This window comes from Corvus brachyrhynchos, unplaced genomic scaffold (assembly GCF_000691975.1).
Source record: "Corvus brachyrhynchos isolate BGI_N302 unplaced genomic scaffold, ASM69197v1 scaffold907, whole genome shotgun sequence".
Taxonomy (NCBI): Eukaryota; Metazoa; Chordata; class Aves; order Passeriformes; family Corvidae; genus Corvus; species Corvus brachyrhynchos.
This window is the reverse complement of record NW_008239109.1, coordinates 330,161-355,123: the sequence shown is the minus strand read 5'-3', so window position 1 is coordinate 355,123 and position 24,963 is coordinate 330,161. Positions and strand designations below refer to the sequence as shown.

The following is a 24,963-nucleotide window of genomic DNA, read 5'->3' as shown; positions in this document are numbered from 1 at the left end:
TTCATTAAGGGTACACAATTCTGCTACCTTCAGAAGACTGCTGACAAAAAACTGAGTGAAGGAACGCACCTCTAAGAATATTTTACACCATATATGGCAAGTTGTGTGCACATGACAGTAGCAGATGGGTTGCACACTGATGTCCTCTTTAGGAGAAAAGTCTCATTAGACCAGACAGCACTGACAGTTTCTATCCAGACTTGGCATATATGTAGTGCCACCCTCACCCCCAGCTTGGAGAGGAGCTGGGCAGGTTTAATGAACAAAACCCATTAAACCCCTAGGTTTGCAGAAGGGTGAGCCAAGTCACACAGAAATTGTCACTTGCTGCAGGTCATATGTCAATTCCAGACTGGATCTAATGACAGAATCCAGGAAAAGAACAGAAGGAGCAGTTGGTTTTTTTTTTTTGGGGGGGGGGGGTGGTGAAATCTACATAAAATACCTCAGGAAGTGCATTTCCTCATGTTCTAGGGGAAAAAAAAGTCCAATTCTTTTTATCTTCTCACTTATGTTTCCTCTCTTTCATCCTTCTTTTCCTCTCCATCTGTCTCAGTGTAAGCCTTTACATAAGAAAACTTATTTTTTTATTTTTTACCTTTTTCAGAATTCCACTCTCTAATTTTGGAACCAAAATTGTTGGGTGAATTTAGTCCCAGTGTGGGACCACTTATTTTGGAAAAACTCTACTCTTTTTTTGCACAGATTTTGTGGTAAAATTATGAAAACCTAGATGAAAATCACCAGTTCTCACTAGGAAAGCATATACCCATGCCTTTCTAGCACTCTCACTGCCTTTGTCCTTGTAACAGTTGTATTATCAGCCGTGACCCCAACACTTACATGCACTTCAAAGCCCTGTAAGGACTATTATCCCCTCTAAAAAAGTAGAAGAAAGTGAAATTCACTGCAACAAGGAACTGGCGAGCTTGTGGTGGGACAAAATAAACACTCTGGAGAGGGAGCCCTGGGGAGATGGCTCACCTCCAGCAGCATGGACCAAGGGATTTTTTGCAGCAAGGGGAATTTTTTTTGCTCAAAAGGCTGCACCCAGCAAAGACAACCTGGGAAGGTGGTGCTACATTGTCTGTAATCCTGCTAGGATAAACCAGAGTCTTCAGTTTGTGTGTTTGTTGCCTCTGGAGGAAGGTTTAAAGAACAGACATGGAAGGTGCACAGATGTGTACCCCTGGCACGGGTGTATTCTGAACCAGCACTATGCATGGAGTGCAGGGATGAAGAGGAAAGGGACGGCCCATGCAGTGTCTCTGCTCTCTGCAGTGCACAGACAGGTGATCCAACAAAAAGAAAGAAGTCCAGCTACTGACATTGCCCTTCTCTGTGCTTGACATGGTTTTCATTATTTACTGAATCCCTACGTTTAATATCTGAGGTATGGTAAGTAATAATAATACTCATAATAATAAATCTAACAATTCTCATAAACACTTTTTGTTGTTGTTGTTTATTATTTATCTAAGACAAAATCCAGGGATACTCCCAGTCCACAGCAAAACCTCCTCTCAGCTCCAGCCTCCTCTCTTCATGGACAGCAGGGTCACCATGAGGAGAGGAGCAGGAGCAAAGCCCGAGGGTGCTGGCAGGGCACAGCAGTCAGTGTGTCACTGTGATAATCTGCTTAAAGGAGGAGGCCAGGGCATCATAAAATATCCTGGCCTGAAATCCTAGTGGAGCAGCTGGAAGATCTGATGCTCTCTCCATAATAGACTGTAGCTCATTTATTACTACTATGCATATGTATCTAGAAATGAGTTCAGCCCCAAGCCCTGACTCACACCGTTCTCTATCACCAGAGACATCAACCTCCTCTTCTCAGGTTATTGTTGCAAAGGTGACACCTCCTTTTTTATCTAGATTTGAGAAGCCACAAAACTAAGCAAGCAGATGTTGTCACATGTTTTTCCTCTGGCAGCCACAAAACCATGCACAGCACAATCTCCTTAAAAAATCATGGCAAATTCACACAAAGAAACCAAACTAAAAAACCAACAGAAAACTAAACCAAAACCAGGAGAGTGGGTCTTTCAGAACAGATTTTTCTATGATTTTATTTTGATGTTATCAGGGAGAATGCTTTGAGTTTCCAAATGTTCAGGAAGTCACGCTGAAGATGGCCACTGGGATCCTCCACAGACAGGAAGACCTCACTTGTCTTGTATGAGTCCAACAAGATAGAGATACTTTCTGTCTACTGATACAAAAGAGATTTAACAATGGGGAGGTGCGAAAACTCCTTAGGCTCATTTGCACACTGAGAGCAGGAGAGGAGAGGGCATTAATAAATTAGGGTGTAGACTGGAAGAAACATTGGGAACAACAAACCAAACAAAGGTTAAGATAGACCTTACAGAGGGGATACAGTCACTGTGAGCTGGATATGACAAATGAAGAGGCCCCATCCAGCTTTACATTGTCTCGATTCAACTTTTGAGGAACCATCATTCCGACAGCACAGAGCTGATAGCCTTAACAGTGATTGGCATGCCTAGGGGTCATGGTTCTCTCCCATTCCCAATGCTCTGTTTAGGCTGCAAAGGGAACCTGGAGATCCATCTGGGAGAACCTGGAGATCCATCTGGGACTAGATGTCCATGTTTTTCAGACAGGTAATTCTAGGATAATAATAATCACTTCCTCTGCCATCCTTGTTTTTTCCACGTACACTTCTTCACTGTCCTGAATTTGAACTTCTCGCTGAAGTTAATTCAAATACTCTAGCTTCCACCTGGATTTTCTCACCCTTTTGTCAGGTTAATCAAAATGTGCATGGATGCCTTACCCCTCAAAGACCAGGCCATGTACTTACAATTTTTGCAGCATGCAAGAGGTCAGTATTTCAAACACCAAATATTCATCAATTAGAATGGGTAAACTTAAAGGCTTCCTGCAAGAACGTTGCTTTTGTGGACATAAAGAGAAAAAACATCTAATCAGAGCATTGTCTTTGAAAGCAGACAATATTTTCTTCTAAAAAGAAATTCATTTTTGCTAGTAAGGCAAATTAAGTTGGCGTCAAAGACCTTATGTTGGTTTTGGATTTTTTAAAGGGCTTTTGTGGGGTTTTTGGTGTGCTTGTTTTGTTTTGTTTTTCTTTCCAACTGAACAAAGGTAGCTGCAAGGTAAATAAAGTGCTAATTTTCAGGGGGCTGGAATTTGGGAAGGAGCAGACATTTTTCTTAAGCAGTGGTAGTGGCATTCTCCTTTAATGTTTGGATGCCAAGCTGTCAGCCAGAAACTTCAACACCACCCTTATCTCTCCTCTTTTCTATTTATACATTACACAAAGCTATTTTTCCCTGGGTTTAATTGCACATCAAAGGACCAACTGAATAGATCCGTTTTGGAGGTTGCTGATAGCAACGCTGGGGAATCCTGCAAATGGAGGTCTAAAATTTCAGTTCTTTCCAGTGCTGTATTAGATAATATGGGGAAAGCCAGTGAAACACTTAGCAAAAGCACCCTGGATGTACTTCTATTATTTGCAAGTCCAAGATGGACATAGAGAAGATTAAATGACTAATTATTGTATTAACTCGCTCCCTCTACCCACAGGTTTCCTACCAAAGGAGACACCAATGGCAATGATTTTTTCAGTTTTTCAGAGGTAGTGGCAGGTCTCTGAAAACATTCAGGTGTCTCAGAGTCCAGGAACACGTCCTTAAAAATGGAGTATAGCCTCTTATTCATTCAGGGATGTAAAAAAAGGATTCTCCCAGTTCCCTTTAGGCCAAATATATTTGCCTTTGAAAATATGGATTTTGAAGGACTGCTCCAGGATTACAGGAACATAAAATCACAACATTAAAATTGATTATATTGGACACAGTATCAGACTGAGGGTTTCACTGACTTGTGTAAATAGAAATTCCTACACCTCTGTGTTCCCATTGTAAAAGAGATGTGAACACCACAAAGTACTTCAGCTGGCTTAAAACCATTTTCCTAGCACTGAGCCTGTCTCCTCTAAGCTTTGTGCACAAGAAAGGTAAACAAGCACAGCTCCAGTCTAAGTTGAACAGCCTTTTTTGACATGTTGACTTGATTATTTCTGTCTACTTCCCCAAGCTTTCCAGCTCATACTGACTTAGCTTCTCTCAGATGAAACCTCTGGCAAAACTGCCTCTTGCATTTCAAGATCCTTAAAACTCACTCCTTTGTCTGTCTCAATGTGAATTATTGCTTATTTATGAAAGGAAAGGAAAAGCAAAACACAGCGACCCAGACTCACGAAATAATGAATAGACAAAGTTCCACATTCATAAATAAAACAACATACTTCCTATAGCTCTTACATAATCTTAAGGGATTGTTTTGCTTTAAATCTGGCACCATTTTAGTAGGTCTTTTTGTTCTGCTACTCTTGTGCTACTTTTAAGTAGGAGAGGTGTTTGACAAGTGAATCTTCAGTGACGACAACTGCAGCTTTTATTGACTCTTTTGAAAATATTGAGCTAACTTGGAATTACTGAAGAGAACAACACCTGTGAATATAAACTAAAACAATAGGTGACTGGTACATATTGTGTGAAAATTTATTTAATTTTCAACGCAATAGAAACTGATGGCCAAACCTAGACACACTTAAATGCTGCTGGAAAACCTTTTCCCTCCTTGGAACGGACATAATCCACCTCTGGGCTTGATTCCACCACACACACACAAGTATAATTTACCATAGTAATTTATAATGGTGCATAAATTTGTAATTAGGCTGGTTTGCTTAAGCTGCTTCTGTTCACTTGAGGAAATGTGACTCTCTGAAGAGCACAGCCATACAAGGAGATGGAGATGGGTTTGGGGTGAGGTAGAACAGCTGGAAGACAGCTCAGCCTTGATTGCCAGTGCTTCCTCATGCCACACAGTTCTGCATGGACCAGTCCCATGAGGAATGCCTCCACAGAGCTTGAGAGAACATACCTGTTTGCAGATATAGCAAACTAATTACATGGAAGCAAACCTCAATGGAAATAATAATAAGAAGAATTAGAATGTTCCAAACAGGACTCATCTGGGAATCTCAATTAGCTCCACAAACAGTAATTAATTTAGCTTCTTAGCTCTCTGCAAGATAGAGAATTACTAATCTTCCCTTTTTATGGATGGTGATATACATATGCAGAAATGTGAATGAGGCATTTGTTGGATTTAGACAGCATACCTTCTTGCAACCTCTTCTCTACTTTGTTCTCTCTCCTGTCATATCAGCTGTTATTCTCCCATTCTTTTTGTGCAAAACTATATTCTGCTGGTTTGGGCCAAAGAAGAAGTCACTCCAAAGTCTCCAAGGGCTTAACATAACCGAAGTCTGCTGCACTCACCATAAAGGTTGCATTAAATACCCTGTGCTGCGATAGAAAATGTATCCAGTGGGACCCCACCAGATTTTATTTAGTAACTCAACAGTGAAGTTTCCCTAATGAGGCTGATGACAAATTTGGCTTTATTTCTTTTACTAAATATTGCTAAAACCCAGGAGATGATCCCATAAAAAAGTCAGGAGAGAGCCCTGCCTGCCTCTGACCTCAAACAAAGGGCAAGAATTGTTGAGGCTCTGAGGGCAGCTCTCCAGCACAGTGAGACAATGGATCCTTCCTTAAAATAAACACCAAGCTGGCCATACCAACAGAGCAGCCTCTAGTTTTTTAATCCCTTTGCTAGTTTAAATCTCCAGATGAGTTATTATACTGCAACACATACACAATAAGTATGTCATGACCCTACAATAGTACTCCATAGGAATACAGAGGGCTGGGAAGAATAAAGAAAAAGGTTAGTGACTTTTCAACCTTAACTTGATTTGTCTGCATTCTGAAAAAGAAAGTATTTGGGTACTCTCAAAATCTTAAAGAGTACTTGATTTTTTTAGACCTTCTTGCTCTCTATAATTACCTGGAAGGAAGTTGTGCCCGGGGGAGGGGCTGATCTCTCAAGCAACAAGCAAGAAGACAAGAGGAAATGGCCTCAAACTGCACCAGGGGAGATCCAGGTTGGACATCAGGAAAAATTTCTCCACAAAGAGAGTTGGTAAATATTGGAAGAGGCTGCCCAGGGAGGTGGTAGAGTCACCATCCCTGAAGGTCAAGAAATGACTGGGAGTGGAACTATGGTTTAGTTGACATAGTGGTGTACAATCAAAGGTCGGATTTTGTGATCTTGGAGGTCTTTTCCCACCTTAATGATTCTATGATTCTATTCTATGATTGTTTTAGTTGAGGGTTAACTGGATACGGTATGGACTTAGTGACTGCTGAGTCACATGCTGCTGCACAAACATTCACACATAAACTATCTTTGAATGCAAGGCTGTCCTGCAGGTGAGACAGGAGGTAGGAGATGTTCTCATGTATTTTTAACTTTTTTGCAAAATACGTTTGTTACAAGGAAAACCTATTTTTCGGTGTGTCTCGGTTTCCCACAAAGCAAACAAGACTTGCAGCTGGTGTCCATGGCAGCTGTGCTTCTGTGAATACAGAGTGGACAAGAAATTTTAATTCTGGACTGTGTAAGGGGAGATTTCAGCCCCACTCTCATTTTGCAGTGTTTTTGTTGACTGTGTAAACTGCCAGGTAATTGGGCATGAGGTCCATCGCAGCAACACTGCTGGAGAAAGGAACCACATCTCTGTGTGTTCGTCTCCTAGAGCCAAAGCCTGCCTTAATTTTCTCAGTTTAGGGTTACTAAACATTTTCCCCCAAACTCCCTTTGCCACATTTCTCTGACGTGAGCCAGCAGCTTGTCTGTTTTGTGTCTATTCGTCGCTGATATGAACTGTGACATGTCCAGGGGATCTTTTACAATTCCTGGTGACAAGGAAGGCTGTGAGCAGCAAAGTGTGTCACATATATTAGCCAGCTGCAAAGCTGAAACTGATAGCAGGGTATGAATAGAGCTGATAGCCTCATCTCTAGCTGATACTTCATGTGGCAGATCGTGTTTCTGGGGGCTCCTTTGCTTGCCCCAGGGATGGTTAGAAAAAAGTCCTGCTGCATCCTGGTGAAGATGTGCTCAGGGCAAGCTCAGATTGGATATTAGGAAAGATGGCAGCAAGGCTGGTATGTGCAAAATGCACCACCAGTAGCATTCTGGAGGTGGCAATAGCTGCTATGGGAAGGTGAAAAGGAAGTAAAGACATGACTCACCTTGGAGGTCAAGCCACCTCTTGGCATCTCTTGAAGGAGGACAGAGGAAATGTCATTCCACCCTCCCCATTCTGGACCTGACTGAAAAGGGAATTAAACCAGCTTTTTAAATCCCTGGGAGATATTTCAGCACTTTACATTCAAGTTGCCAGTCAGGCAGATGCATTCCCTAAATGCCCATGATTAGTGCTCTTCCCCAGTTAGCAGGAAAAGACTCACAGCTCTTGTGCAAAGCAGCTATGGGGACACCCATTAATTTCCAGGGACTTGAACGTAAACACAAATGAAAAACTCCAGCTAACTTCCCAGGGAGACTCACTGTGAGAGTGGACGTGTCCTTGTGTGCCTTTGTCACAAGGAGAGACACAAGGTCCCTCTTTCTATCCCTGAGATAAAAGCAATCAGCTTCAGAGCTGCCATCACCAACAGCCCACTCCTTGAGAAGCTCCTTGACTTCTTGGGAAGGTTTTTTGCTTTCTAAACTCAGTGCCAGAAGGAGAAGGAGAGGATGATCTCTGCATCTACAAAGCAGTTGGGAACAACAGCAGCAACTCTTGCTCCCAAGAAACTTGTCACCTTTTCAGGATACCCTGCCCCATCTTGGAGGGGCAGAGGGAAGAGGACTATTGTGGGCACTGAGACGGATCCAAGAAAAAGAGAAAACACCAGGAAAAAAAGAGAGAAAAGCTCTGCAAATGAACAGTCAGCATAAACAAAGTGCATCAGCCCAGGCAAGAGGCTGAAGCATGACTGCACTAAACAAATCACAGTGGAATCAACAACTGGCAAAGTAATTGGCATTATTACAGCTGATGGAAAATTTCTGATGCCGCCCATGTTCACTTTCGAAACTCTGCTCAGACGTTTAATTGGCTCAGTTCACATCTAGATGATTGCTCTTTTTGTCCTTCTGGAGTGTATCAAGCCTGTATCTGCAGACAGAAATTTTTGGATGTGCCTCGCTGGCTCTGTCCACCAGCTATGAGATAGAGAATGAAGCTTTGCACAAACTAAGCAAGGCAAGGGAAATATGGAGAAGAATGGGTCTGACCTAAATAATTTCAATCTCTTTGTTACCCCAGTTCTTTTTAAGTTTATCTCTGGCACTATCAAGCAGTCCTATGCTTGTAGCTCCTAAAATATTGTGAGTTAAATGCAGGGGTAAAAATTGCACATGATGATGTCAGCAAAGGGTGGTTTTGGTCCTTTAGTTTCAATACAGGTAAAATTGCTTTCTCTGTCACAGAGGAATGCTCCTGTGAGCAACCTCTGGCCTATTAATCACACTATTTCATGGAATCACAAGATGGTTTTGGCTTGAAGGGACCTTTAAAACCATCTCAGTCCTACCCTCCTGCCATGAGCAGGGACACCTTCCACTAGACCAGGTTGCTCAGAGTTCCATCCACCCTGCCCTTGAACAGTGCCAGGCATGGTGATAAAATGTTGATAATGGCTGAGTGTCTGTGCTCAGAAAGCTCTTCTGCCTAAACTTGCTAGAGTCTCTTTCCAAAGTATCCTCACTGTAGGACCTGTTGTCCGGAAAACCAACACTTCCCTGCAGGTCAGCCCTGCATGGACAGGGAAATTTCAGCCAGAGGCATCCAAGTTTTCCCCAGTGTTTTACAAAAGCCTCAGAAAATCATTAATCTGTAGGCAGCAGCCAGGATCTCAAGGTATATGAAATTGTGGAATGGTGTCTTTTTAAACTTTCACAAGAAAAGCAGCTTGCCTTGGTGCCGAGCCACAGATTCCTCCACTCCCTAGGCCTAATCTTGGCTGATTGATCTGCCCTTTGGAGGACAACCGAGTGTAGGAATAACAAGCTCTTTCCTTGGCCAGGAGACGTGTCTGTAGGGTGGACAAGGCCATGGAGGAAATATGTTATCGCCCACTTGCCTCCTTTTCTCTTTGTGTTGAGAGCTGCATGACCACAGGATGCCTTTTGGAAATACCATGGTGGCAGTGGGTCTGCAGCCACGTGAAGGGATGGTTCTTCAATTATCAGGGAGGCATTTTTGAGTTCTCCCTGGAAGCAGAGGGAATATTTCTGAACTCACTTGATTGACTTGTTCACTGGCTGATTTCACTGGGATACAACCCATTTAGGTTTACAGATCTTTTCCAAGGAGGAGGGAGCCCAGAGAGGCTCATTTGTCACATCTCCTCTCGTTGCAAATCAAAGGCAGCACCATGCTGGGAGAACCCCAAAGCCAAAGGGAGAGGACATTTGGCAGCATGGCTCCCAGAGATTTCTGGAGCTGCTTGACAGCTGCTTGAAAAACCTTACTGTTTTTCTCGAAAAGAAAAAAGCCCTCACTGCAAAATGACCTGGCATGTGATAGCAAAGGACAAGCCAGAGGATTTGAAGGGACATGACGGCACTTCAACAGCAAGTGTGGCTGTACCAAAGTGTGGCTCCTCAAAGCCTGCAGTGTGGCCACCTGTGATACAGCAAACTAATTTGGGAATGCCATGGGTTCCCAACGCAGAGCCCAGAAGGATGGCTTCAGGATTAAATCCCTGCCCCGGGACTTTCAGGACCCGCCCCAGAAGTACAGAGCTGAAGAACTGGACCATTTTAAACAAGCAGGTGCTTTTTTCCCCCCAAGAAATTGGCTAACTATGGGTGTGACCTAGTGTCACAGTTAGCTTATTCAGGGACTTCTAGTTTTGCCCTCACAACTCTGGGCCTCCCAAATTGCTACTGCTGCTGCTGCCACCAGACACGAGCACAGGACCTGGTGAGTCCTACAGAGCCTCAGAAGAAGACTGAACCCAAACTGCCCTTGAAGCAAATTTGAGACCAGAAGAAAACAAACAGGAAGTACAGAGGAGAGGTCAGCTCTTTGCTTCTCTATGCCAAACAGGACTTACAGAAAATCCCACTAGAAAAGTCAGAAAGACAATGGCCAGCGACAAAAATGGAAAGAAAACACAGGCAGACTCATGTTATTTCCTTTGCCTACCAATCTGAATATTTTTCCTTCCAGTTACCACTTCAGGATTCTTGACCCTGCAAAAGAGTCTGGAGATGAGCAACCTAGTACCACAAGAAGCCAAAGGGGAGATGTCCATTCTCTTCATCACAGTTTGGTGCAAGCCTTTGATTCACATCCCATGTGACACTGTCTACTCAGGGTTAAATCTTCCTGTTGGAGATGCAATGTACTCCTGGGATAGGATTTAGAAAATTGAGGTCTACTCCGCTCTGTGGCCACAACTGAATCACCTCACAGGTTTTTTTTCTGTTTTCTGAAACAGGAATAATGTTATGCCCTGCTTACCGAGATGCTGAAATTTTTGCGTGAAAAGCATGGCATCAAAATTAAGTATTGTCACACAAAGCAAAATGAAGCTGTACAAAAAAAAACAAGGTGATGTGTGTGCCATTAAAATCCTGACACCAAGTGCTAGAAGTGGGTTGAATTTGCTCAGGTGCTCCGGCTGTTCCTTTTCAGCAGGCGTGGGGACATACTGCTTTGCAGATAAACATTGTGATGTGGTGAATGTCCAGAATTTAATGAAGTCCATTATAACAGATGAAAATGAAGCTTTCATTAGTTTATGAATGCCTTATTCACTTTAGTTTTGGGGTTTGTTTTTTTTTTAAATCGAGAAAGAATGTTTTCCCTAAGCAAGTGCCAAGTAAGAGAGTAAACATCTTCTGCTCTTACACCTTCATCTCCTCCCCAAGGCTGTCACTCCTGCAAGGAAAAGGCTCTCATTACACCAGCCTTGTCCACAGCCCTGTTGCAAACCTCTCCCAGTGAGATGCACCCAACGCTAGCAACAGCTGGCCACAGCTGGCTGTAGCAATGGGCTCTGCAGAATCTTTTCCCACTCCTGTCTGCCTCTGCAGGGTTCTTCAACTCCCACCTTCACCTTTTATTGTCACACACACTTTGGGCCAAGAACAATAATATATTTGCTTTATATGCTCTGGCCATGACAGGGATTTTATGGACTGCCACAATATCATCTTCGTAATTGTGGCCATACTGCTGATTAAAAGGGTCACACTGGCAGCAAGGGAATCTATAACGTCTTTATTTGTTCACAGGAAGGATACACCAGGAGTTCAAGTTTCTCTCTTCAGCTCTGGACTCTTGGTGCTTTGATCCTGATCACCTTTGAGAATAAAAGGGGAATTTAGCTCTTAAGTGTGGTTTTGTTGCTGGTGTCTCAGTTAACGCCATCCATAAAAGGATCATTTTCTTTTTTACACAGGACAAGGCTGAGACCACAGAGTTGAAATAGGAGTAGAATGATAAAAACTGTGTCTTTTTAGCTAACAACGGACAATCACTAACCATGTAAATAAATGAGTGACTATTGAGTTTTAGTAACACAGTCTGTTCTATTGCTCATACTGAAAACACCTGCTGACAGTATGTTTTCAAAACAGGACATCCTTGAAGTTGCAAGAAAATGGGCACAAAAAAAAGCGAATCCTGTTATCAAGTAAAATATCTGAAGACTGTGGGCCTGAGTGTGTGCTTTTTTTCTCTGACTTCTAAAAGCGTCACATCCTCAAATTCAAATGAGCAGATGGCTGCCAGAAACACTCTGAAACCAGCAAGCTGCTTGCCTTGGACACATTATTTTGGTGTCTTGACCCCTTGACTGTCTCGTGGAATTTTATTTCATTTGGGTTTGATCCAAGGCTATTGGAGAGGATTTTAAAGTCACCAATGACCTCTGAACTTCAATGATGGCATTTTGGGGGATTTTATCTTAAAGAGGAGATAAGGACAGAAATGGCCATACATTCACCATCCAAAGGGAGCAAAACAATATAATGACATAACCTGTGGTTTCAGTTGCAGTTGAAGTAAGCTGCTGAGGCTGTACAAAGAAGAGGTGATATTAGTGTGGGGAGAAATGTTTTGAAACCTTGCAACCATGGCATCACCCCTTTTTGCTGACACTACACAGCTACAGCTGACGACAAATTCAGCCCTACCTCCACGTTCTTGAAAAGTAGCAACCCTAAGTCATACCTGCTCCTGACTGAGTGTCTGAATTTTAGTTTCTTGTCTCAGAAAGAGGGTAGAAATGTAATCTTTGATATGGAGTCGGGTCATAGGGATTGCCAGTAGATAAAGAGCCTTGCTTTCATTTTCCCTGCAACTCTGACTGCTCCTCAATCCTGACCTTGATTGCTCCCAGTAAGAGATAACACAAATCTCATTCCTCATGCAGACTTTCCAAGATGTTGTCTTGAGCTTCATCTCACAGGTGCTAAATGGCTTTTCATGCAGGAGATAGGCTGAAGTTCTCTGATGAAGGATAAGGCTGATAAATTTGCTCCTTGGGAGCCACGGAACAATGTGGGTAAAGGTCACCTAGAAGAGAGAACTAAACTGGTAACACAGCAGGTCATGATGACACTGAATCATGATCAGGCCACCATCTCGAGGAGAGGAGCAAGGCATTCCAGAGGGTACAATTTCTCCTGATGGCCTTTTCCTAAGTTGTGTGAAAGGAAAGAGTTCTTTTTCCTCCCTTACCCTGTCAGGGCCTCTCATGGACTCCTTCCAGCCACCTGAGGCTCCTGCTTTTACCCTTCCACCAATGTCCTGTACCTTTACACAGCCATGGTGTCATGGTGTGACCATTCCCTCTCAAATTTCTTACTTCACCCACTTATCCTCACCAAGGATGTGCTCTATTCATATCCAGGTTTCTTACTTCTCATCATTCTTATTGAACTACAGGCACTTATTAAAGAAATGGGAGCATCATCTAGTGCACCTGCTGCTCAAACATAAGGGACTAGAACTATAGTATTCCTTTATGAAGACATCAGTGACAACTAATTTTGGTGGCACCTAGATAAAATACTGATTTAATTTATCTGGATCCAATAAAATCTGAAAAGAGCTTATAAGAAATCATGCCTACACCTTAGTTAATGAAATTCTGGGCTGCTTCTGGGAAGGCTGACAATTGTAAAACCCATCTGCCAAACTTTCATTCACAGCTTCATTGCAAAGTCATTACAGATATGACAAAACCCAGCAAACTCACAGAGGTGTGTGTGAACACACGTGAGAATGGGGAGCACCACACTGGGTATTGCTGGCAGCTTGGAGGGGGCAGGTGAACAAGGAACAGATGCTCTTGATGCTGCCAGCAATACTCAATGTTGCAGGACCTATTTTATTCCCACCTGAGAACTTGAGCCTGAAATCACCTCTGCAAGCAAACCATATGAACTCTCACTGCTGGTGGTGCTCCTGCTGCTTGGAGAAGGCTGCCAGAGGCCTCAGGACATCCATCCATGGACCATCTCACCCTTCCCATAGCACCACAGAATGGATTGAGTTGAAAGCGACCTTAAAGATAGTTTAGTCCAGCCTCTCTGCCATGGGCAGGGACAACTCTCACTAGACCAGGGTGTTCCAAGCCTGGGAACACTTCCAGGGATGGGGCAGCCACAGCTTCTCTGGGAAACCTGTGCCAGGGCCTCACCTCTCACAGCCAGGAATTCCTTCCCAATATCCCATCTAACCCTGCCCTCTGGCAGTGAGAAGGCATTCCCTATGTCTTGTCTCTCCATCCCTTGTCCCAAGTCCCTCTGCAGCTCTCCTGGAGCCCCTTTAGGCGCTAGAAAGGGTCCCAAGTTCCAGGACACTGATTATTTTGGCTGGCCAGGCTGTGTGCTGCGCCCTTAGAGACGGATACTGCGGCTGATGCAGATTGTTTTTACTGTGCCCTTTGCATCTAGTTTGCTGCACCCAGAAACCACAGAAGGCTGAAATAAATCTATATGCACCCTATCTGCTGGTCACCTGTGCCCTGATCCCCTTGTGTTTATATTTGTGCTCATTATGACACAGGGAATGAGGGTGAGAACAAAACATTGGTCCCTAGGGAATAGCGATTTTCAAGCAGTTACTCTGCAGGCAAAACGCAGGGTGCTGGCAAGTAATGCCTGAAAACTTTGATGCCTTGATTTCTGTTGTGTGGATCAATATTAATAGCAATATTGTATTTCCAGAGCTGGCAGAACTATTGATTATTTGGTATGTAGCAGTTCATTTTCACTTGAGAGCAAACTGGGACACTGAAACAACAAATGTGCAGCTGTTAACAAGCAACACAGGACATTGAGTTTCAGTGACACAACTGGGATATCACTTTCTTTGTCTAAAATGGAACATCTTTAACATGTCAAAAATATGATTTACTTATCTGACTTATGCAGCACCTGGGGAAAATACCTTTTTCCCTGGAACCTGCAGATTAAGGTCATGTTTCCAAATATGTGCCAAATCCAATCAATAACTTCATCCGCACTGTGACCAAACACTTGAGGTATTCTTGATGGGAAAATGTTTTGTTTGATATGTTTAAACAAGTATTAAATCAGATACCTTGTGCATGAGAAGATTTCAGTGAAAGAAAAGATAATGAAACATTACACTGTGGTTGCAGGAGCTGAGCCAGAGTTATTTCTTTTCAATGAGGTTTTAACTCTGTGAGAAAAAATAGATACCTGTATCTATAGATGTGTGTAAATATATTTTGATTGGGTGAACCCAAAATAAAACTTTCTATATCTAACAAAGGCTTTGCTTACGTTTGAAAGACACAATGCTGTATCCTTCCATGAGCTGCTTTATTACGTGTAAGTCTACAATTGCCTCCTAGGGACACATTTAACTATCAAGGACCAAACTGTTGAATGCAAATTATACAGAACACCTGTCTTGTGGATGAAACTCCTGAAAAAGGAATTTCCCCATGGCAAGTGAGGAAAAAATTTAAAATAATGGGTGACGCTCCCTGTTCCAGGAAAGAACACCTCAATGACTAATAATCTTTTTACTTGAGCTTGAAGAGGCTGGGGAGGTGACTAGTAAATATGCAGTAAATGTACCTGTACTATATGTTGCCTTTTGGGAGATAATATAGTCTTTCCTCTGCTCTCAGCATGTTAAACCCTGCAGGCTTAGCTGCCTTAGCAACTGTCTACAGTTTGGACAGGTCAGGATCAAGGGAGGCTGAATCAGCCTCTGATGGTGGCTCTGCTCTCCCACTGCTGACAAATGGAGTTTAGAGTGAAGGAGTCCAGTTTCTCAGTTGGGCCTGAGCCTCTTCAGCCAGTAGTAATCAAATGTGCCCAGAAATATTCCCAGGCATGGAGGCCAACTGGCACAGAGAGGTTTGTACCTCTGCTCACAACCGCTTCTTAACTTTCCTAACACAGCAGCTAAGTGCAAACAGCTCTCAGGGATGAACACTGATCCATGCTTAAGAATGATTTAGGAGCTTGCTAGTTGGACCAAAAGTGTGCTGAGAACTGGTTTAGTACCTTGAGTATACCCAGTTACGTTCCCGTGAATGTTCCCAGAGACTGTTCAGCTTGCTTAAGTTATTGTTATGACATATTTCTTTTCCTGATCAAGATTACTTCTTTACAGCCAGGAGAAGGGAATTGTATGGCTGTAAATTTGGTTATGACAATAATCCTTTTGCTGGTTCATGAAATCACTCTTACTCAAGAGGAGGCGTGTTTACTGCTGTCTGCAATCTAAGAATATTTGCAAGGAACCAGATGTGGTGTGTTTAAAGTGAAAAAAAAGTTCTGCGTGGACAGATGAACTTCATAAAAAAATCACTGTCCTCCTTATCTGATTGCACATCACTGACGTCTGCCTGATACTACATTTTCAAAGTTTGCTACTTTAAATTGCTTACCCCCAAAAAGCACCCCACATCAAGTACTTGCCATATGCTCTAACTATGCTACATTGGTGTGATGGTTTTGTCTGGGGCAGGGTTCATTTTCTTCCCAGAGGTTGGTACAGGGCTGTGTTTTGGGTTTGTGCTGAGCACAGGGTTGATAACACAGAGATGTTTTTGTTACTGCTGGGCAGGGCTTGCACAGAGCCAAGGCCTTTCCTGGTTCTTGAACTGCCAGGCTAGGGAGGGGCTGTGGGAGGTTGGGAGGCTGGGAGGAGACACAGCCAGGACAGGTGACCCCAAGTGACCAAAGGGATGTTCCAGACCATGTGACATCATGCTCGGTGAATAAAGTGGGGGAAAGAAGGAGGAAGGGTGGATGTTTGGAGTGATGGCATTTGTCTTCCCAAGCCACTGTTACATGTGATGGGTTCTGGCTCTCCAGAGATGGCTGAACACCTGCCTGCCCATGGAAAGCAGGGAATTAACGCCTTGCTTTGGTTTGCTTGTGTGCAAGGCTTCTGCTTTCCCTATTAAACTGCCTTTATCTCAACCCATGAGTTTTCCAGCTTTAACCCTTCCAGTTCTCTCCCTGATCGTGCTGGTGGGGGAGTGAGTGAGGGGCTACGAGGGGCCTGATTGCGTTAAAGCATGACAACTGGGATGCCATTAGATGTCCCATAGCAACTTTCTGTCCTGGCCTGAGAAAGGCAGAGCAAGTCTGTTTTCATGGATTTCTCTGAGCTACAAGAAGTTGAATGCAAGATCTTTACTTCAAGAAGAATTGATTTTATCAAGGCAGGGCCATCTGGCAGAAAGTAGAGCAGGATTAATGCAATCCCAAACCTGTGTCACCCAAATCTTGGCACCCTCCACCACCCCACAGGGACTCAAGGCAGAGCAGGGAGGCAGAGGAAATATCTCATGCCTACACTCTCTTCACTACACACACACCACAAAACCTTCTCAGTGAAAAGGTTTTAAAGCTGACACGAGAAACTCTTACTCTGATATGGGAGCTGTTCAGAGGAACACATCCCTTTGAATGGTTTAGCTCATGACACTTCTAACAATCACTGTGCAGCAACCTACTCATGGTTTGCAGATGGCTCTGGGGAGGGAGCTCCTTATCCTGGTGAGCTGGCTGTATTTCAGCAATGGCACTTTCTTTGTGCACAGCACCAAGGCTGCCGAGCACCTTTTGTGGTTTTTCCCAAGGAAAAGATGGTGCAGACCTGTGTCAGGAGTTGGTGCTACTGCCCAGCTCCCATTTGGACACCTTTGTGGCCCTGGCAGAAGCAGCTAAAGGCACCATGTGGGCTCACAGCTTCGACATTCCACGGTGGTTTCCTGTCTCAGGAAGCTATAACGCCAGGAGGATGGCAGAATCCTTCATGCCAGCAGAATATAATGCCTTATGATCCTGTGATGTAGTGCAAAAGGCAGGAGGAGTGGGAAGCCCAGCAGGCACCTGATTGAAGAGGCTGGGGGAGATGAGAGGAGACGGTGTCCTGCTGTGCGCTTCTCCCACCTCCATAACCTCCTTACTTTCAAAGAGTTTCCACAGGGCTGCGGTGGCTATTGTTCTCCAGACCTGGTGCATCAGCATCCCCACTACACTGACAGTTTGGGATTCTCACACTGCCAGCCTTTCCTGTTCCTGACAGAGAAACGAGGAGCTTGTTTGGCTTTGGGTGGAAGCAAAATGTGTGCAACTCGGACACCTCTGTGCTAACCATGTGCAGGGTGATGCTGCCTAGTCCACAACTAGCATGGGCTGCCTGGGCATGTGATTATGCTCAGACAGACCCAGAGGCATTCCACAAACATGTCTGTCCCTTTTCCTTCCAAAAGTGACCACAGCACCTGGGTCAAGCTTTGGCACAACTGCTATTGATGTACAGAGTCAGCAGTGAACGAGCAATTCTTTACGTCTGATTTTTCAAGGAGGCTGCAGATTCCTCTTGACCATTAAGATGAAAAGGAGGCTAATTCAAAGCTAGAGCAAAGTTTAAGGAGTAATTCTGCACAGGCAGGCAGGTAAGATAATGTAAAAGTCGTTCTTTTCTCTGTTTGGCCCTGTAAAATGAGAAATGCTATCAGGGTGGTGCATTTTTTGAAGCCTGCATTATTTCTTTTTCCTAGGAAGGGTTGAAATAGGTTTAAGTACTACTGTTATTATCTCTAAAATGACAGAGACATTTTCATGTGAGTTTCCCTTCACAGTCAGATATCCATATTCACCATGTGCATTCCTTTGATTCGGGGACTGCAGCTTCCCTGTGGTCCAAGGACTCAAGGTTCATTTTTTGTTGCTCTTTCCGCCAAAATGGGGTTATTAGAGATAGAAAAAAATTGCAAGGTCACCCACAGCCTTGATAGAAACAGGAGGGTAGGAGAATATTAGAAAGAAACTATTAGCTGTAATATCCAGCTGCATTTGACAAACCTGAGTGTATTTGGATTGCCTGTACCAGCATTTCTCTCCCCTGTTTCCAAGTGATTGCCCTAGCCCTAGTGATCAACCACCTGAATACATCCAAGAAGGATATTCACAGAAAGGATCTCATGATAAAACGGCTATTCCTGGCCTTCTTTCCATCACATCATAATCTGTCCACTAATATGGCCTGAGATCTCAGCTGATCAAAAGGTCATAAGATGCTATTGCTAAGTATCACTCTGTCTCTGCTGAGCCAAAAGCATTTTTAGTCCATTCAACAGGCAGAGGAATGCAATAGCAAAGCCTTCAAATCTGTTTGTATAATAGATGAAGTCTTCTCTTTATGGCATTTATCATCCTTCACAGAATGACACCTGATAAATAAATCTCTAGTTCCCAGTGAATTTAAATAAAACAAAGGCAAATCATATCCCTGTGCACTGTAAATATAAAACTGAAGAGAACATAAGAGTTCCCAATCTTCCTCCATCTCCTCTGCTATAAAAGCTATAAAGTGCTGATCATCCACAGATTCCGCCAAAATCAAGACAGCCCAAATCTCTGAGTACATTACAAAAAGCATGGTAATAGCACAGGAGGGACTTAAAGATACATAACTCATTTAGTCTAATGACATGGTAAAACTTACACCTTTTTGTCTTCATGTTAGTAAAAACAAAAAACATAAGAAAGGGGGGTTATTATGGAGTGAAAATGGGGGGAAATCTAATAAATGGGTCAATGTGTTTCCTACCAGGGGGGACAATTTTCAAACATCCTGGGACGAATAAAATACTGAACCACATCCTACTCAACACCACGACTTGGGCCAGCTGGTCACCGCTGTACTGGTGGCAACTGGTCCATGTGATGCCAGACATTGCCTCCAGCAGCAACTGCAGCCACTTCTCTGGCCATCCTGCTTCCAAGCCTCTCAACACAGGCAGGGATCGCTGCCCAAAACAGCAGGAGAGAAGGCACCAGTGCCAACAGCCACCTGCCACCTGAAGCCCGTGTCTAGCAGGCCTGCAGAGGTAGTTTCTGTGAGCATTACCATTGGGAAATTCACTGTTTTGTGTCTCCAGCACACCTGAAGGGTTGTCACAACCAAATTAAACCCCCCAGCATTTCCCAGACTATCCGCCCACTCTTTGGCTTTCCAGAGCTCTATACCAGGACCAACAGACAGTTTCTTTAACCGTAACTGGCAGTCATTTTGCTCCTCTCCATGCTTTCAAAGCTGAGAGCCATCAAAGATTAGCAGAAAAAATCATGACTATTTTTCCCTAAGAAGCAGAACTGGTAATAGGCTTCAGGAAAAATCCTCCTAAATGCAAGTGATAAGCGTAGACTGTGTGAAGGCTGACAGGTCTAATTATAATTATCATTGCAAGGGGACTAGCACTAACCTCCCTTCTGGAAGGCAATGACAATTCCTGGAAGAGAACATGAATGATCATAAACAAAATCATTGCAAGGAGAGTTGTCTTTCACTGGGAAACTAAAAAAGATCCAGATTTAGGGGTGAAAAAAAACCCCAAACCTTAAGAATTTTTTAAAGTTTATCCTGATAGAAAATGGCACTTAATCATACATTTAAGTTTTGCTGACTTCTGAATGATGAGAGTAAAAGAATCAAGCAGGATACATGAAGTGTAAGATGGAGTCATGCATGCAGGAGGTGTTTGGAAATAAAGGATATATTCTGAAAGTATACTTGAAGAACATACCCTGCATTTAAACATGGACAAGGAGTCCCAGGGAGGATGTAGGTACAGACTGAGATAAATATTCAAAACTACGACGAAACCCAGACCACTTTGCACCAACTTTTCCCCCTTCCTCACATCCTAGCAGGAAGAAAGGCAAACAGAACCAATACAGGTCTCTTCAAATTGCTTCTATCCACTGAAATCCTAACTTTGCATCTATACATTGACTGAAATACAACAGCATCAGCTTTCAGTGGGGTTATGAGGTAGATAAGATAGGTAATATTCCTTCAAGATCATCCTGCCCCAAACTTTCTGCTTTCTTTGACAGCATTCCACTTTTCTTAGTCTGCATGTTTTTTCGGCATTTCTCACTCCATTTCCATTGGAAACTTGGAAACAGAGAAGCTTGGGCAATCTGGACTGAAAGTAGCAGTCCCTTAGCTTTTTTTTTTTTCTGGAAACAGATATTATCTTCTTAATAGGGACTATAACTGCAGAGGAGATGAAGAGAGGAGCCTCAGAGTCAAAAGCAGTTCTAAGAGCTTCATTCTCATTATATCTCAATGGAGTGGAGCAAATAAATTGTGCAAGGAGACATATGGAAGCTCACTATGCAAATGGCCTATTTAAGGCTCTGGCTTCCTAATTAGGTCCTGGTGTCAGGAGGTTGGTAACAATTATTCACACGTAGATCATTTGGATACAATAAAAACTGTTCTAAAACCCAGACCATCATAATGGCATGCATCAAAAGATACCCAAATTAACGTTCTAGACTCATTTGTTTAGTGCTTGGACTATCAGTTTCTGTGGTACACATACCTAAATTTTGCATCCAACATTGCAAAATTGTGTTTGGAAATGGAAAAGGAGGAAACAAAAATCATCACAGCCATATCCCCTTGTTCTTACCTTGTTCACAGATTTCGTCACTGGACTCTGCACAGCGAATCCACACTCTCTTCCCAAATTCTTCATCTGACTCTGTGGTGTTTCCCAGAGCAAAGAGAAAAAAGAAAACCTTGATTGTAGGGATGACTGTGTAGAAAATGGTCACAAGCATCCAGAGTTTTCCCCTGCCCTTTTGATTTCCTTACATGTTCCAGTATGACCACCTCTGCTTGCCAGCTGGGGCCCCCTGAGCACCCAGTGATGGGGTCCACCCTCATTCCCAAGGTGTTTTGTAAGGCCCCCCAAGCCTCCCCTTACCCCACACAGATGTGCAGGCTTCCCCTCCCAAGCATCCCTTGTAAGCATGTTGGCATCAAAGAGCCACCACAGCTTTCCCCAGCAGCTGTGGGGCACACAACGAGCCATGACCTCAGGGAGTGATGCCGTGGATTCCTCTGACAACCTGTGTTAGAAAAGCTTGTGGAGAGAGCAGGAAGGTGTCACAAGAAGCCAACCCACCTGCTTTGTATAAGAATTAAAGTAGGGAGCTGAAGCCAAGGATTACCACATTGCAAAACCATTTAAAACAGAGTAAGTGCTTGTGATTCAACATCGTGACTACAGCAAACCTACTCTGCACTGCATTTCAGTACTTCTGGTATGAAAATGAGGTCTTCCTCTCCCTTTCTTGCCCTCCCACCTCCTCTCCTCTTTGTCCACCTCTCCAGCCCTTCACACAAAGGTGAAATATTTTACATTTTCACCCGTGGTGATGATGATCAGAGAGTGTTTGCTTTGCTTTGCTTTTCACTGATTTTGCCAAAGGCATCCTTTTAAGCATCAGCCTGTGCAAAGATAATAGGTGACACGATTCTCTATAACTGGAATCAGCAACAAATCAGCCATCTGCCACTCCAGGGGTCTGAGATTAACCCAGCTACTGGACCACGACTGCGAAGTATTTGCACATTTAGATTACAGAAATGTGAGGTTACAGGTCCAAAAATATAAGACTGGGAGTGGGGAAAGTGTGCGCAGAAGGAGTGGAAGACAGCCTCAGGAGAGCCCTTTAGATTAACCCTTCCCAACACAAGTCACCTCATAACAACTCCAAGCAGACAGTGTTTCTCATTATAAAGTGCTAAAAGGATGAAGGATTTGAAGGAAGCAACTTGAGACACATTAGACATCATGTTTCTGGAGAATACATCCAAAGACGCTTCTTTCACACTGGGAGAAATAAAGACAAAAACCAAACAGCCGTCTTGTCAAAGCCTTCCCTCCTCGGGAAGCATGACCAAGCTGCCCAGATGGCTTACTTGAGCATTTGGAAAGTACAAGAGCATAATTTTCGCCCCAAGATGGACCAGATCCACAAGCTCCCCCTATGGTCAAGATTTCAAGAAATGAAAGAGGTCTGCCTACTGAAATAGCAAGGTTTGCGAAGGTCTCTTCATTTGTTGCTCCCAGTTCACCCTCTTGAATAACAAACACTATTTTGTTACCATGCACACATGGATGCTGTCAATCCACATTAATACCTGTCCATGTCTTTGGGATTCTCTCTATGAATCTATTGGGAATTGTTGTTTGGTAACTAGGTACTTGAAAACTGAAGAAGTTTAAATCAGTAGTAAACACAAGCTGGCTCCATATCTAAGACCATGAGCAATGGTCTGTAACAGTGTGTGGTGGATCAGGACAGACACCAGGGTCTGCTCTGGTCATGTTGATAGGTTTTAATCCCCACTCCTGCCACTTTCTCTTGCAGGTTAGAATCCCACAGATCCCTGAGATTCCCATCCTCAAAGATCTCAGGTTAAAAAGAGGAGGTTCTGCCCAGAGGAACAGGTGTAGCTGCAGCCAAAAGTGTCAGCAAGAACATCTGGAAAATTCTGGAACATCTCACCTGTGAGAAAAGACTGAAGCATCTGAACTGTTCAGTCTGGAGGAGAGAGGATTCCAGGGAGATCTTGAGCATCTGCCCGTACCTAAAAAGGCTCCAGGAAAGCTGGAGTGGGACTTTCGGCAAGGACATGAAGTGACAGGACAAGAGGGAATGGCTTCCCACTGCCAGAGGGCAGGGTTAGGTGAGATATTGGGAAGGAATTCTTGGCTGTGAGGGTGGTGAGGCCCTGGCACAGGTTTCCCAGAGAAGCTGTGGCTGCCCCATCCCTGGAAGTGCCCCAGGCTGGATGGGGCTTGGAGCAATCTGGTGTAGTAGCAGGTGTCCCTGCCCATGGCAGGGGGTGGAACTGCATCAACTGTGATGTTCATTTCAACCCAAACCATGCTAGGATTCTGTGATTCTATGAAATTCAGGCAAGGTCTGCATGGTGTGTGCCCTGGGTGGGGAAGGTATTTAAAACGCTCAACTCATGCCATCCAAAGAGACAACTAAAAACCAAATAGCATGCACATGTGTTTGTAGAAACCTGTGTGTTTTACTCATGTCCTTTATTCAGAGAAAACAGGGAGGATTGGGTGGAAGGTACAAGAACACACTCCAGGTTCTTTGGCCAAATTTCTTGTTGATATTTCCATGGTGAAGAAGAAACCAAGGTTCCCTGGGCCAAGCACTGCACACCCTGCAGTTGCAACAATGGAAAAGAGCAAGAAGAAATGGCAGCACCTTCTCTGCGCAAGCCCAAGTTGAACTGCAGCAAATACAGGGTACAAAGCACAGCTGAGAGGTGAGGAAGAGCAAGGGATCAGCTGCTGTAGTCATCCTACTCCATACAAAACCTGCTGGCATCCCCTCAGAAATGAGTGCCACTCCCAACAGCGTTAATTTGGGACAGAGCATTTGATCCTCCACAGAGGAAGGACTATTGATCTGTGAGGAGCTGTGAGAAGAAGAGAGTGAGGGGAGCATTCTAGTCAACACCTTTAAGTCTGCCTGAACTCCCCCCTATTTATCACAGTATTTCCAAAAGGCCTTGCCTGGGCAGGGGTAGGTGCTCCCAAACCAGGTCTACATGTCTGAGACCAAAGGTGAGGTTTGAAGTGGTTTGGATGTGTACTAGGGCATGGTTTTCAGGTGAGAAAGAGGTCACAGGGATCATCCCACGCCTGAGACTACAAAATGGGCCAAGCTAACAACCCAATAATCCACAAGCTTCTGAGATGCAGCAAGCTAATGAGGCTCTGCCCGTGCTTTAGAAAGGTCTCCTTGAACTTGACCTGCTGACTATGTGACGGCTAAAACTGCTATTATAACAGGATCTAGACCTGTTTTCAAAACCAGAGACTGGGGTTTTCCCTTTCTCCAGTCTCTAGTTTCTGTAATGGAAACCTAAAACTTCAAATACAAATTCCAAAATGATCCAAAAAGGAACATCTGTGGAGTGGGGGGAAAATTTCTTTGCATTTAACTTCGATTACTGAACTACTGCAAGGTTATAATTTTTAAAATATTAAAAAAACCCCCATCAAAACTCTGTTAAAAAAAAGAGGTGGTTTAGTTTGGTTTGGTTTGGGTTTTTAAGTATTTTTTCCTTGCCTGCAAATGGAAGGACAAGGGGATCAGCACAGGGCAAACCCTTCCCTTTCAGACAGAAATCACCACAAAACTCCAGCCCGTTTTTTGCAAATGAACCAACATCACGAACTGATTCAGTTTCAGCCCTTGAACATGCTTGTTTGTTTGTTTGTTTGCTTGCTTGCTTGTTTCATCCAGACAGGTTTTTGCAGGAAGGGGCTTTTGCAACCCAAACAGCGCCACTGCATCCGCCAGGCGCTGAGATGAGCCGTGGAGCCGCTTGGAAGTTGCCTCATCTCCCAGCAAATGAGAAACGGAGGGAAACACCGACGCAGGCAACGCTGCACCTTGCAGCAAAGACTCGTGTCCTACAAGTAACCTTGCATCACGATACAGACCCACAACAGCAGCCTTACGGGTACAATGAGAGCAGGAGGAGGACAAGCGACCAGGAGGGGAAGGGCAACGGGGAAGCAATCAGAAAACTCTCTGAGAGTCTTATTTTCCTCCTTAGGAGAAAAAAAAAAAAAAAAAAAAAAAAAAAAAAACCCCCCCTGATAAAAAAATAGAAGGAGGGGA

At 43.8% G+C, this 24,963-nt stretch overlaps 1 protein-coding gene across 1 annotated transcript in view; it reads right to left on the bottom strand.

Annotated features, from left to right (window-relative positions):
• SETBP1 (SET binding protein 1) overlaps positions 1-24,963 on the bottom strand; it is a 251,743-nt gene that overhangs the window by 123,071 nt on the left and 103,709 nt on the right. Inside the window, 1 exon segment of the mRNA XM_008637718.2 lies at positions 20,925-20,996. Within this exon segment, the coding sequence (XP_008635940.1) occupies positions 20,925-20,996 (72 nt within the window).